This window comes from Salarias fasciatus, chromosome 2 (assembly GCF_902148845.1).
Source record: "Salarias fasciatus chromosome 2, fSalaFa1.1, whole genome shotgun sequence".
Lineage (NCBI taxonomy): Eukaryota > Metazoa > Chordata > Actinopteri > Blenniiformes > Blenniidae > Salarias > Salarias fasciatus.
In genome coordinates, this window is record NC_043746.1 from 30,775,635 (window position 1) to 30,790,701 (window position 15,067).

At 48.1% G+C, this 15,067-nt stretch overlaps 1 protein-coding gene across 3 annotated transcripts; it reads right to left on the reverse strand.

Moving 5' to 3' along the window:
* Positions 1-1,491: 1,491 nt before the first annotated feature.
* Positions 1,492-13,683, reverse strand: LOC115399639 (T-cell leukemia homeobox protein 1-like). Of its 3 annotated transcripts, XM_030107164.1 has the most exons (5): positions 12,525-13,682; positions 6,130-6,342; positions 5,684-5,921; positions 2,034-2,214; positions 1,492-1,825 (listed from the first exon to the last, which is right to left on the reverse strand). In XM_030107164.1, the coding sequence occupies exons 1-5, from the start codon at positions 13,030-13,032 to the stop codon at positions 1,814-1,816; spliced, it is 1,152 nt and encodes a 383-aa protein (XP_029963024.1). In that variant the 5' UTR covers positions 13,033-13,682; the 3' UTR covers positions 1,492-1,813. The 3 variants fall into 3 exon arrangements, with proteins under 3 accessions (XP_029963024.1, XP_029963017.1, XP_029963034.1); XM_030107157.1 differs by having other exon boundaries at positions 1,492-2,214; positions 12,525-13,683; XM_030107174.1 differs by lacking the exon at positions 6,130-6,342 and having other exon boundaries at positions 1,492-2,214; positions 12,525-13,683.
* Positions 13,684-15,067: the final 1,384 nt, after the last annotated feature.

Genomic DNA, 15,067 nt, shown 5'->3' on the forward strand with positions numbered 1-15,067 from the left:
AAAACATCTCGAAGCACCTGTAGCGAAACACAATGCAGCGTTTAGAAAACAGTGAAGGAGGAATTTCTCTCAAACGGGCCAAGTCACGTCTCCCAGGCCTCCGAGACAGACAGATGAAAGGCTGCAGGAGGAAGTGGGGGCTGGGGGGGGCAGAGGGGGGGCCAGAGGGGGGGGGGGGGGGGGGGGCGTCACCTGGAGAACGGCCTGTTACTGACAGGATCCCAGCCAGGCACGACGGCCTGAAGAAAGCTCTCCACGCCGCCGCCGCCGCCCCAGCGGCGCTCCGGCCCGGCGAGGCTGACTGCATCGGCACACCAGACCAGACCGTCAACCTGGGAACCGGGTCCAGACTCAAGATGTTGCCTCTGTGCGTTATCAGCCCATCGCTGTACGCTGTCAGTTGAAGGTGCAGCCAAGACCAACAAGGTGGAGCTACATTCCCTGTTCCTGACGGAGGCAGGGCCAGAGTCCCAGAACTCTCCACCATCTCAGGGTTCTCCATGGTCCAGGGGTCCCAGGGTCTCAGGGCTCTCCAGGGTCTCAGGGCTCTCCAGGGTCCAGGACTCTCCGGGGCCGGTCTCCCGTGACGTTGAGGTGTTGAAGGCTCATTTCCGAGCAGGGGCCCTGGATGGAGTTCCTGGTCTGCAGACAGAGCCTGGATGTTTTGACTTGGCGATAAGGCGGCTGGATGTGGTGATAGCAGATGTTTACCAGCGTCTGGAGTCTCCGTGGCCCTGAGTCACCTCCGCCTCGGTCCCAGGCGGTCCCGACCCCCGTCAGGTCTGTGGAGGTGTGTTCCACCCCCCGGGGTGGAGCCCCGCCCCCGTCAGGTCTGTGGAGGTGTGTCGGCCCCCCCGGGGTGGAGCCCCGCCCCCGTCAGGTCTGTGGAGGTGTGTCAGCCCCCCGGGGTGGAGCCCCGCCCCCGTCAGGTCGTATCCCTTCTGTCCGCCGGTTGCCTCGCTGCGTCGTCCTGTGAACGGAGACCTGAGGAACCGGGCGTCTGCTGGTTTGAATCCCGCCGTGAGCCCCTGAGCAAGGCCTTCAGCCCCTCCCACAGCTCTGGGGTTGATGAAACGCCGGCTCTCTCCCTGAAATGTGACGTTTGTGTCACAGATAAAGGACGTCTGTCAGAATAAATCTGCTGAACTGCTTTAATCTGTTTCAGGAGGGAGTGGACCACCGGAGCCGGATCAACCGCCGTCCTGCCCCGGCCGCCTCCTGCTCCGCCCGGAGCGTTCTGCTGAGCTGGCTGCTCCCTCGCAGCAGCTGGATCATCAGTTTTTATGGACAGAAGAGGTATTGGCCTGTCGTCCTGCTCACCTTTGGGTGGTTTGAAACTTTAATGCTGTAATCACAGCGGCCTCCCGGGAGGATAACTACTCCTAAAATCATAAAGCATCCCCGTCTGGTTTTCATATCGGTGACAAACAGCGAGCGGCGCAACAATAAAGAGGAAAACACAGTCAAGGAAAACAGGGAGGTTTGTCATCTTTTCAAAAAGTCACAATATCATTTAATATAAAACACTTTAAATTCAACATGAGAGGGAATCTGTGGCTTCCGCCAGTCCTCTAGCACGTGAACGCTGCGGCGCACGTCGACGGAACCTCAAGAGCACACAGAAAAGGCTTGAAACATGCATTTACTACATTGTACAAAGTCAAAAGCGAAAAACAGGAGGAGGTCTTTTATTGGAGCCGCTATCGGCCGAGAGTCTCTGCCGCCTTGGGGGGATCCAGAGGCATAAAGGGGGACAGTCTTGATAGGCGGGCATGTACAGGGGGTGTCCATTTGGCCCCCGCCCTCCGCTCTTTTAGACCGACAGCTGGAGGGAAAGCGGAAACGGGGTGTGAGGCAGGAAATGGCTCGACACACACATTTCAAGATCACAGTTGAAGACTTGATACACAGCTCCTGAGCGGTGGAGTCCAGAACAGACAGCTGTCCCTCCCGACACACACACACACACACACACACAGCCTCACACACACTCGCCCTCACACGACAGACGCCAGGGAGGTGACGGAGGTCACCTTATTGTCCTCGGCCCAGGGCTGCAGGTTCTGCAGGGCGTACAGGGAGGAGTTGTGCAGGCAGAGCGGGTCGGGCTGCAGCGGCTGGCTCAGCGTCTTCTGGAAGGCCTCCTGCTGCAGCTGCAGCATCAGCCGGTTGGCCTGCTGCCGCTCCGCCTCGCGCTCCTCCGCCGTCTGCCGCCTGCAGGGGGGAGCGGGACAGGCCGTCAGGACACACACACCGCGCTCACACACACACACACACACAGGCAGGGTTCAGGAACCTGCTACTCAGTCAGGGTGGAAAAAAAAACACGGAATTGATTTGTTTTGTTCAAAAATAGTTTTTTTTCCACTCCAAAAACTTTAAAAACTCCATTCTACTTTTATGTTGAGCTGAGTTGAAAAATGCAGTGAATTAAAAGTGAAAAAGAAAATCATCAGAATCGCAATTTAAACTGAACCGTCGCCCCAAAAAAATCCTAAAAAAAATCTAATCAGGAAATAAGCAGATCGTCCCAGCCAGGATATTCAGTATCATTCCTGGTATTCTTGATGCTGCTTCAACCAAGAATGTTCCACAATAAAGGATTATATAATTCAACTCATTCTTAATGGACTGTAAAAAAAAATAATGTATTTATTATTTATTATTCATTATGCACACCTTTATACATTTTAACCTTTGAACAGCAATAATAGCAAAAAGCATATTTTAAATTTTTCCTGCAGGATTTCTCATTTCCTGATGGAATCAACGAGTTTTAAAGATGCTCCGTGTGCTTCTCTAAGATCACTCCACGATGAACGTCTCTAACATCAAATGTGACCCGGTGGTGTGTAATGTCAGTCAGTGAAGTCCACTGATCCGTGGATCAGGACTGTATTTTGAGTTTGTGTGTGTGTGTGTGTGTGTGTGTGTGTGTGTGTGTGTGTGTGTGTGTGTGTGTGTCTTCCAGCTGCAGCGTTCTGAGCAGCTGCCAGGTTCCTGATCACCTGGCTGAGTGGCGGCTTGTTCGCCTCCTGCCTGCAGGTGAAAACTGTTTCCTGTTTCGACAATAACGCACGCTGGCAGAGAAGCGACATCCTGCTCGCTGTCGAGACGCCTCCACCGTGTTCGACACGTCTCCTCGGAGGGAATTTATTCAGGAGTCAACAGCTTCCCTCCAGAGCGAACAAAGGAACTCCACTCTGGTCTGTTCTGCTCTAATGTATTCTAGTTTATTGTATTCTGTTGTATTCTCTTTTGCTTTATTCTATTCTATTCTATTCTATTCTATTCTATTCTATTCTATTCTATTCTTCTTTTCTGTTTCATTCGATTCTATAAAACTGAGCTCATTTGGACTACCAGTAATAAATAAATACATAAATACAGTGAGAATGTGCTGATGGACAATTAATTGAAAGATTGATTGAATTTGGACTGTCAAACAAAAAAAGTTCATGTTTATATATATATATCTAGGTTCAGATTATTAGTTTAACTGAAGAAAAGCCATGTCCAGTCGTGGTGTTTCACAGGCTTTGCTCTGAACTCATTGAGGCTTTTATTTTGTTTCTACAGTAAAGTTGTGTATTTGTATCTGTTTATGCTGTAAATAGGAATGTTGTACACTTTATGGAGAGGAAAACACAATATTGTGCATTTAGGTGTGTGTGTATTCATCACCTCTTCTCCTTCAATATTCATAGTTTTATTTGATTTTATTGAAGTGTCATTTTAAAGAAAAAATAATTCATGGCTTCACAATCCGGTATGAGTTTAGTTTTTCATCTTTATAAGATATAAGATATATAAATATGCAAAGACCTCAATACACAACACACACACACACACACACTTCTCCTCCAACCTTTGATGAATAGCTTCTCTGTTATAAGATGACATTTTATTTGATCATGATCATTTATTGATCATATCTTTGTAGTGAGAAGGCTTTTATTTTGAAAATCAGGGCAGATGAAGTGATGAATGCAGCATCAGTGTTCTGTTTACCTTCTGCTCTGTAAGAAATGAGATTTTTTTTCTTTGGATTTAAATTTGAGAAACTATTCTTCTCTTTCAGTCTGTGTAATAATTGATAGATGTCGTTTTCCTGTCATGAATGCTGCTGCTGCTGTCAGTGTGGAGGGTGGAGGAGGAGGAGGAGGAGGAGGAGGAGGAGGAGGAGGAGGAGGAGGAGGAGGAGGCGCCAGGTAGCAGAACACACCTCTGAAGCACTCCTTCATGCACAGCACCCTCCATCCATTAGCCACACATTACTGTTAACAGCATTATGATAATCTCATTCCCCGGCTGCTGATTCGATCACCGCCTTGTTTGGAGCGTGCTCGTCACGCAGAGACATCCCTCACGCTCGTCCTGTCGGCCGCACGCCGCACGCACGCCGCATAAATCTCAGCAAAACGAGGAAACCGGGGAAAGCAGTTAACCAATTCCCCCGTTACTCCCGCTCAGGCACAGCCGATATTTATTACATGAGCTGGAGGAGAAGTTTACACTCAAGTTTGTATTGAATGTAAAATTAAATATGTCTGAATTTAATCCTGAACAAACATTTTGGAGAACTTATTAAGTATTATTACTAAAAACATATGCACTAAAAGATGCTTTTCTCCGCTGTTATCTCGGCCTGAAGTCATGGCGGAAAGCTTTTAAAAAGCTTTAGGAGCTCTGAAACATTAAAACCTTTAAGGTAATGAGTTTAGCTGATTGTAATTTGCGTTTGAAATATGTGTCCTGCTCCTTTTAACTGAGGGCAGGGCCGCTAATCCCATTTCCTCCTCATTGACTTCCAAATGGCTATCAACAACAGTTACAATGAAGTGTGTGTGTGTGTGTGTGTGTGTGTGTGTGTGTGTGTGTGTGTGTGTGTGTGTGTGTGTGTGTGTGTGTGTGTGTCAGTATTGCTTTGGACAGCATGTTTCTAAAAGGCCTTTCAGGAGACTGATTGTGCTTGGTCAAGTGAACCGGTCTGGACTGGCAGCTCAGCTCAGCAGAATAAGTGTGTGTATGTGAGAGTGTGTGTGTGTGTGTGTGTGTGTGTGTGGATGGAGCCAGAGCTGTGGATTTCATGCAGACTGAACCTCCGCCCTCTGTACCGTCTCTCCACCTGCTCTCAGAGCCGGGAGAAGCTCGAAGTTTGTCTTGAAGACATAAAAACCTGGATGAGTCCAAATTTTCTCCTAAATTCAGATCAAGCAGAAGTTATTACATTTGGCCCAAAACACCTGAGAGAGGGATGATCTAAAAGAATACTGACCCTGGATGGTTTTCCTTTAACCTCCAGTAACACTGAGAGGAACCTGGGAGTGACCTTTGACCTTTAACTCCCACATTAAACAGGTTTGCCATGCTGAGAAATTAATGCTTCATTTGTTCCTTCAGCGTAAACTACTGTAACTCCTGTTATCAGGAACCAACAAGTGGAGCAAAAGTCTTCAGCTGGTTCAAAATTCAAGAGTTCTGAGGAGAACCAGCAGGAGAGAAGTAAACATCCTCCTCTTAGCCTGTGAAGCTCCTCTCCTCCGCCTCGTCGTGCTCAGGAGGATCTGCTGGGTTTTCTCTGAGATGATATGTTGTACTTGACGCTATGTAAATAAAGCTGAACTGAACTGAGCAGACACTTCCTCCCTCCTCCCCCACACCGCCGCCGCCGCCGCCTTACCGCCACTTGGTCCGTCTGTTCTGGAACCAGGTCTTGACCTGGGCGTCGGTCATCTTCAGGGCCTTGGCCAGCGTGGCGCGCTCGGCGGAGGCCAGGTACTTCTGCCGGTGGAAGCGCTTCTCCAGCTCGCAGATCTGCACCCGGCTGAAGGAGGTGCGCGGCTTTTTCCTCTTGGGCGGCGTCCGGTTCTGGTAGGGGTGTCCGATGCGGCGGGTGACGGAGAAGGGCGAGAGGGCGGCTGGGGGAACAGGAGGACAGGAGGACAGGACGTCTGTTAGCATCGCTGTGGCAAACCGGCTTTAGCCTCCAGGCTCTGAACTCTCCAGAACTCTGGAGAGTTGGAGGAGTCAGAAAACACACACACACACACACACACACACACACACACACACACACACACACACACACACACACAGGTTTCCTGAGTCTCAGGTGGACTGACTCACCTGGGCAGGCGCCCTTTGGAAAAGCATAGTCAGCGAGGAGGCCAGTGCCGTCCCGCAGGTGAGCCAGCTCGGGGTAATAGCATTTGGCTAACGTCTCCACTGTGCTCCAGACTGGGACCCTGCCGATGTCTCCCTTGGGGAGAGGGCAGAGGGACCCGGCGGCCCCCGGGCCCCCCGCGGCCTCCCCGGCTCGGCTCTCCTCTGCCTGCTCCCCTAAAGGAAAGGGAGACACAGTGAGGTCCCACATCTGGAGCGCGGCGGCGGCGGCGGCGGCGCCCGGCGGACCCGAGCAGCACATAATCACATGAGGGAGGCCTGGACGGCGAGACAGCGGCTCTAACGCTGTTTGGACATGTTCCGATCCAGAGGCTCATGTTTCCATTCATGAAAGCATCAGAGACCGGCGGGGGCCGAGGAGGGTCCATCAGACACACCTCTGGGTCTGGATCTGGATCTGGATCAGGGTCTGGGTCTGGATCTGGATCAGGGTCTAGATCAGGGTCTGGGTCTGGGTCAGGGTCTGGGTCTGGGTCTGGGTCAGGGTCTGGGTCTGGGTCTGGGTCTGGGTCAGGGTCTGGGTCTGGGTCTGGGTCAGGATCAGGGTCTGGGTCTGGGTCTGGGTCAGGGTCTGGGTCTGGATCAGGATCAGGGTCAGGGACAGGGTCTGGGTCTGGGTCTGGGTCAGGGTCAGGGTCAGGATCAGGGTCTGGGTCAGGGACAGGGTCTGGGTCTGGATCAGGGTCTGGGTCAGGGACAGGGTCTGGGTCTGGATCAGGGTCTGGGTCAGGGACAGGGTCTGGGTCTGGGTCAGGGTCTGGATCTGGGTCTGGGTCTGGGACAGGGTCTAGATCAGGGTCTGGATCTGGATCTGGGTCAGGGTCTGGGTCAGGGACAGGGTCTAGATCAGGGTCAGGGTCTGGGTCAGGGTCTGGGTCTGGGTCTGGATCTGGGTCAGGGTCTGGGTCTGGATCTGGGTCTGGGTCTGGGTCTGGGACAGGGTCTAGATCAGGGTCTGGATCTGGATCTGGGTCAGGGTCTGGATCTGGGTCTGGGTCTGGGTCTGGGTCTGGGACAGGGTCTAGATCAGGGTCTGGATCTGGGTCTGGATCAGGGTCTGGATCAGGGTCTGGGTCTGGATCAGGGTCTGGATCAGGGTCTGGATCATTCTCCCAGCAGCTTCATGCAGTTTGAGCTCAACAGGTGGAGCAGCGGTTCCCCTGCAGGAGCGTGGAGCAGGTCAGCCTGGACTCCAGGGCGCGGCTCCTCAGTGCGTCGATCAGATCGGGGATTCGATGCACTTCCTGTGTTTCAGAAGCAGTCAGAGGAACCTCGGGGCTGAAGGGTTAAATCGGTGTTTGTGTGACCTGAAGCGTCAGTCATCTGCTTCTCCTCCATACATTGAGATGATGAGAGTTTTCCACTCAGGTCCTCAGCGGCTGCGATTAAATCAACAAAACTAATAAATCCTCTCACTTCTGATGGAGGCTGGTCGGTTTTTCTCTGAGCAAATGATTTCAGGAGGAAGAGACTTCACTCCACATTTTCCGTTTCCTCTTTTCCTGCCGCACTCTCTCACTCTGTCATCCTGTCACTCCGTCACCCTGTCAGACTGTCTCACCCTCTGAGCGTCCTCCTCGTGCTCCCTCAGCCCTCAGTCCAGGTATTGCTATCAGCTGATCTCCTGCATCATGAAATATCTATGAATCCTGTCTATTTTGTCAGCCGTGGGTAAACAGAAGATCAATAAGTGTAATGAGATCGTTGGCCATGGATCCACTGCCAGCCACATTATCATTCTGAGGCGGAATGGGAGTGTGTGTGAGTGAGTGTGTGCGTGCGCGCGCTCCTGTCGTACAGGCTGATTATTTGCTGTTGTTTTGTCAGAGCCGCTCTGAATATGGAGCAGCAGCAGTTTCCCCTCCAGGCCCGCAGACTCTCGGCGACCTGGAAATTCATTTGGCGCGCTGCAGACACGCACAATTTGGATGGAGAGGGGAACGTGGAGCCATTACGCGCCGCCGGTGTCCCCCGGTGGTGCTGAGCGCGAGCGGCCGCCGGTGCGTAAAGCGCGGCTGAATGGCTGCCGCGCGCTGCTTCACTGGGTCACGCGGAATTAACGGCGCCGATTTGGAGCCCGGAATCAGAACGTGCCGCGTCTTATTGCCTTTTGCGCGGGATTTATAGTGACCGGCACGACTCCGGGTTGGTTTTATTATTATTTCTAATCTTGTGCGGTGATACTCTGATAGCATCATTATCAGCTTTCACATTATGTGCTGCTCTAATGCTCAATAATAATAAAAGTGGTAATTGTACCCTGCTAATATTCCTGCTGGGACTCGGACAGGCGTCGCTGGTATTTAATCATGACTTTATAATGACAAAATCCCCATGATGCTCCTGGAGCCGCGCTGCTTGACCCGGCTGGACTTCCAGGAACCTTTTTTTAAATCTCCTGCGATTCACACGCGGCTTCATACCGCCGGTTCTCTGGACATTAAAACATGACACACACACACACACACACACACACACACACACACACACACACACACACACACACACACACACACACACACACACACACACGCTGAGCAGGCAGGCCTGCTGCAGCTCCCAGCGGCAGGGCAGGTCTGGCTGAATCATACCGCATTAGGCGGCTATTTCAGGCCATCTGCGGACGGACTAATGGACCAGGCGCATTCAGGCACGTTCAGAGGCAACCCAACATGCAGCGCGCCAACTGCGGCAAAGAGCTGGCGAATACATGATCCGGGTCAGGTTTAACGTCCAGCTCTGATTTACTGGGACTGGAAACGGCTAAATATACAGAGCAGAACGAGCCCGGTGTGGACAGAGCACCGGCAGAGCGGCTCTAGAGGATCCGACTGGACACTCAGGGAAAACCCGGAATCCAGGAAAAACATTCAGTTCACTCCCGAATGAACCCAAACAGGCTGTGATAAATATAATCAATAGACTCCTGATGGAGCCAGAAATCTGCTGCTCCGCATCAGTCCCGCTAACAAGTCAGAGCTTCTTCAATCCCTGGGTCAATGAGGAATAATCATCAATAGCTTCAATTAAACAGAAAGTAATAATAATAATAATAATAATAATAATAATAATAATAATAATAATAATAATAATAAAAGCCATCTCCTCTTTCCAAATTGGAAAAGAAAATGGGTGTAAATTCTAAATCTGCAGCCTGAGAAACACAATCGAGCATAAGCATATCAAAAAATGAAATGCTGCCGTGGAGAATATGTTTCCCATAATAAAACCACTTATACTTAATAACACTTCTCTGTGACAGAGGCTGCCTTCCCCACTGCGGATATTACCTCTGTAGCAATCTAATAAATATATCCGCGCAGCTTTCTAAAGGGGATATTGAAATATAACATGAACATATATTGCTATTTATTACACTATACGGGACGAAAGGCAGGGAGGCTGTTCTGTGTCACACGCAGCCAACAGGGGGGGCGGACGGGGGGGGGGCAGCAGCCACAGGCCGGCCTCCTTCCTCCTGCCGTTAACACCCGGCCGGAGACTCCGAGGAGGAAAACGGAGCTTTAATTATGTTTTTTATTGCTGCCGCGCGGCCTATAGAGCTGCACATGCAGCAATATAGCTGCGTTTATTGTCAAAATGCCCAAACGATTTGCATTATCCTCTGTCATTATTATTAAGCTGCCATTATTATGAGTGGTAGGAGCTGTGGTCGTTACTACAGCAGGAAGAGGAGGAAGATCAGGAGGAGGAAGAGGAGCGTTTTTTAGCGCTTAACTCCGGAACTGGAAATATTTGTCAATCTCTGCGTTTCTTCTCGTTTCTTTAGGAATAATCATAACCCTGCTGTACGCTGTTAATCTCATCAGTTTCCAGTTCTTCTGATTGGTGCTGTTTACTCGAAAATAGAAATAAACTACAGAAAACGGTGCTTGATGAACACTGCGCACAGAACTGCTGCGCTTTTTCAGGGGAATCCACAAAGCTTTAAGTCACGTTGAGCAGGATTTTCCTCCTGAAAATAAATGAAGATGTGTGCTGCTAATCTGACAAGAATCCCCTGAGAAATGGATCTCATTTATGTTCTGTTTCTCTGATTTTTATAAAGCACTTCGTGCGTAAATGGCACAAGAAGATTTACGCGCTCTTTAAAATATTGTAATATGAGATAACACACGACTTTGTATCAATGTCAGCTCGGATTAATGATGAATGAATATTTACCAGTGTGGGTTAATCCATCTTTAGATGTCTTTTGCTCTTTATTTAGGAAATAGAAAATTTTATTTATAGTTTTATTTATAAGATTTATTTATAAGTGTAGCCGAAAATATCAAGAAAAATATATTGACAAAATATCCTTCTCTAACTTACTATTATTATTTTTATTATTTTTATTATTATTATTATTATTATTATTATTATTATTATTATTAATAATAATAATAATAATAATAATAATAATAATAATAATAATACTTTCAAAAGGAAAATATTCGTTATTCCAAAATTGCTACGTCTTCTATCATAATAACAAAGACGTATTTACTGAGTCATCCAGTCAGTCTGGTACATAAACTCTTATTATCTTTACAGATGATGAAGATCTCTGTCCTCTGATTCTCTTTCAGTTTGCTGTGATTTATAACGAATCCGTGACAGAGAGCAGAAACGAGACACCGAGCGCACTGTGCGCCTTCACGGGTTCTCTCAGAATAAATAAAAAAAAGTCCCAATCAAACTGGGATGAATGCGAGGAGAGGCTGGAGCGTTTTGAGCTGCTTTGAAGCTGCGCAGCAACGATTCTCTCCTCCAGTTTCAACTGAGAGGGAAAAGAGCAAAATTAGAAACGGAGAGGAAGATTTAAAGGTGGAGGCACGACGATCGTTTATAGGAGACAACGATCTGACCTGTGTGTGTGTGTGTGTGTGTGTGTGTGTGTGTGTGTGTGTGTGTGTGTGTGTGTGTGTGTGTGTGTGTGCTGATCAATACTGAGGAAATATATAAGCTGTGAAATAATTACAGCGACACAAAGCTGAGAGAACTGAATGGAGAGGCCCTCGGTGGCCATGAGCAGAATTGATAAGCCTATTTACACTGGATCTGTTTGCAGATGACAGATCGTCCCCGGTACTTAATAATTGATCAGGCAGAAGGAACTGAACGGTGAATATTTAATGTGAGCAGAGGAGGAGAGCGGGAGCAGACCGTGGTCTGTATTTTCATCTTTAGGACGAGCAGGTGAGGAGAGAAAACAAAGAAATCTCAGCACGGAAAGGAAAACCTTACAGCAGTTTGAGGAACATTTCTGTTTTCCTCCAAAATGAATCGAATTGTTTCATTTTATAAAGTTGTGTATTTGTTTTTTCTCTAAATATATATGATAAATAACTGTTTATGTACATTTACTGTAACGGAAAATAAAATGAAGGCGAAAATAGGAATACTGTGTGTGTGTGTGTGTGTGTGTGTGTGTGTGTGTGTGTGTGTGTGTGTGTGTGTGTGTGTGTGTGTGTGTGTGTGTGTGTGTTCATGCAATATTATTATGACTGCATTATTATGAATGGATTTAGAATGATTTTACGCAGACATTTCTCTTTTAAAACACAGTATATGTTTATGTATACATATAGTTATATATATTATCTAAAAACATCAAACAGCTATTGGGATTTTTTTTTTTTTTTTTTGCCTATTTGTTTTAACACAGTTTAGATATTTAAACATGTTTGGGAATAATGAATAGTTTGAATTATAATTTTTAAATAATTTAATTTAACATCACATTGTCTGTCTGAGCTGCTGCATCCTGTCGCTTATTAAAAGAAAACGAATGTTCTATTTGAGTAATTCAACTGGAATTTGATATTCAAAAAGAGAAAACTTGGAGTGAAAAATCTGGACTGAAGTGAGATCTATTGGATAATAAAAATAAAAATAATAACAATGATATTATTAATAATAATAATAATAATAATAATAATAATAATAATAATATAATAATAATAATAATAATAATAATAATAATAATAATAATAATAATAAAAATAAAAATAAAAATAATAACAATCATAATAATAACAGGTGTTCTGTCGGCTTCTGTTATTACTCTCTTATTACTCTGACTCCTGGTTTGCCAGTCTGGTCGCGCGCAGAGGAAGAAGCTCCTCGTGCAGAAGCCTTTCTGCGTCCCGCTCTGTGAATCAGACTGACGGTTCAACACTGACTCATCTGTCAGTTTCTGCTCTGCTTTATCAGACTCGTGCTCCCGGACCGGTTACAGCCTAAAGATGCAGCCTGTCCTCCACCTCTACTCTCTGCCGCGGACCGGAGCCCGGGCAGCCTGGACCGTCGCCGGTGACGCGCGGCTCGGTTACCTGTCAGCCTGTCCTTGGCGAACCTCCTGCTGCTCTCCATCCACGGGAAGGTGAAGTTGGCCGCGTTGCCCATGCCCATCCCCGGCACCGACGGGATCCCGGGTCCGATCCCCGGCGGGTGCGCGGACGAGGGCGGGTGAGGCGCGGCGGCGGCGGCGGGCGGCGGCGGGGGCATGGGTCTGTGCGCCGGCACGCGGATCACCCCGCCGGCCGCCCCCGAGTTCACGTTGACGTTCATGTTCATGCTGACGTTCATGTTCATGTTGACGTTGTAGGAGCCGGCCAGCCCCGCCGCCGCGGCCATGGAGCAGGCCGGGTTGTACACGCCGCCGTAGCCGTTGCTGTAGACGTTGGAGGCCAGCGCGTAATCCGGGTCGCCGGTCCGGTTGGGCAGCATGCAGCCGCTGGACTGGTCCGAGCTGTTGAGGATCTGGTCGATGCCGAAGCTGATGGGCTCATGCTGCTGCTGGTGCGTCTGGCTCACCTCCTCGATCCCCGTGTGCTCCATGCTCGTGGAATTGGCGTGTCAGTGCGTCTGAGCGCCGCGCGGACGTGTTTGTGCCACGCAGCCGCGGACGCCCCGGGAGATGAAACGCGTGTGTGTGATCGCTGCAGTGCGCTGGAAGGCTTTCTGCCGCCGAGCATCGACACGGGCCTGCTCTACTCCCAGGAAACCGAGAAGGTGTCCGGCTTTATCCAGAACCTGGCCATCGTTTCTGTCCAGCCGCGCGTCGCAGAGCTCCCTAAAATACAAGCCGTTCCAGCGAATCCATCTTTAACACCGCGCGCTTTTTTTTTCCAGGTGAATCGAACACAAAGCAGCCGGACAGCCAGGAGGACGGCCGCCGTGGCCCGGTGGTTATCCAGCAGCCTACTTACTGACACAGATCCGCCGTTTCGGGGGGAGGCAGCTCTCTGGAGAGACTTGATGCGCTTTGTTCGCCTACTCTGGCAGAGACGGTCCACAGGCAGGAGGCATGGTGGGAGAGCCGAGCCTGTCGCATCAGGAAGCAGGAGGCAAAAAATAAAAAAAAACAAACAAACCCAAACAAACGGAGCGCAGCTCGCGGGCGCGGATATCAACCGGAGCTGAGAGCGAAACGGGCTCCGCTGCGCTGAATGGCGAAGCGCGTTTCAGCAGGTGAGACAACCCTCTGCGTAAAAGCTGCCATTCGGTCCTCCAGACAGCCTCCCTCCCCTCCTCCTCCTCCCCCCGCCCCCTCCCTCCACCACTACAGGACACTTGTTTTGCTCGGATGTCTTAAAGAAGCCGCAGCTTTCACATCTTCTGGAGCTAAACTGTGTGTTTTTTTTGTGCTTTTTAATGTTCTGAGTCAGGAGTGACCAGCAGCCTCATCTCCATGAAAACACTTCCAATGGGACCGGAAGCACGCTGAATTCCCAACAGTTTGCATTTATATACATTATACTGTCATGTAAATTGAGCATTTTATTTTAATGTTGCTTCAATAAAGAGTATGAAACTATTCTGATTTATATCAGAAATGTAGGTTTGAAAAAAAAAAAATTTAAAGAAAACATTCCTGAAATAACTCGTTAATTGAGTTAGGAGAGTGATCTTCTCATGTTCCTTTATTTTCCTGCTATAATCCAAATTTACACCAACGAACTTGTTAAATTCTGCATGATAATCAGGATTTTTGCTGAAAGGCCTCCTCAGCAGACAGACCCTCCTTCACTGGAAAAAAAACGGAGCATTTGCTTCAAATAAAGCAAATCTGCAATTTTAACTAAAAAAAAAACAAACAAAAAACTGAAAACACAAGGACAAAAATATACTTTGAAACCATACATCAACACATGTTTTGAATGAATTGGACGTTTAATGCAAAAAAAAAAAAAAAAAAAACCCAAAAGCCTCCAGAATGAACATCTGAGAGGAGCATTTCATGAACACACTGGGCTCAATCAACCCAAACCTGGAGCTCCCAGTGTCGGACCAGCTCTCAATATGAGGGTTAACCGGCTGGACAGCAGGAGTGCGCGTGACCCCTTTATATTTAAAGGCTTCATCAATACCTGGTGTCGTGCACGACGTGCTGAGCCAGATTAATGTGAGAGCAGCTCTGAAGCAATGATCTGCTGGATGAAGCAGTAAATCCACTGCTGCTGACGACAAGTGTGCTGAGGTCCGGCCTGCTGGAGCTCGAGAATCCTAAAAAATACACAAAACAGCAACTAAAACCATCCTCAATAATCAAGAAAAACATCCTCAAAATACACAAAACAGCAACAAAAAGCATCCTCAATAATCAAGAAAAACATCCTGAAAATACACGAAAAATCAATAAAAACCAACAAAACAATTCTTAATAAACAACAAACACCATCTTCAAAAATGACAAAAAGTCAACAAAAAATCCACAAAAATTCACAAAAAATACCCCAAATCAACAAAACTCCTCACAATAAACGACACAATTTATCTTTTTAAAAATCCACAAAAATTCACACAAAAATCAACAAAACATCCTCAGAAATAAAACAAAAAACATAAAAATCAACAACAACAACAGCAACAA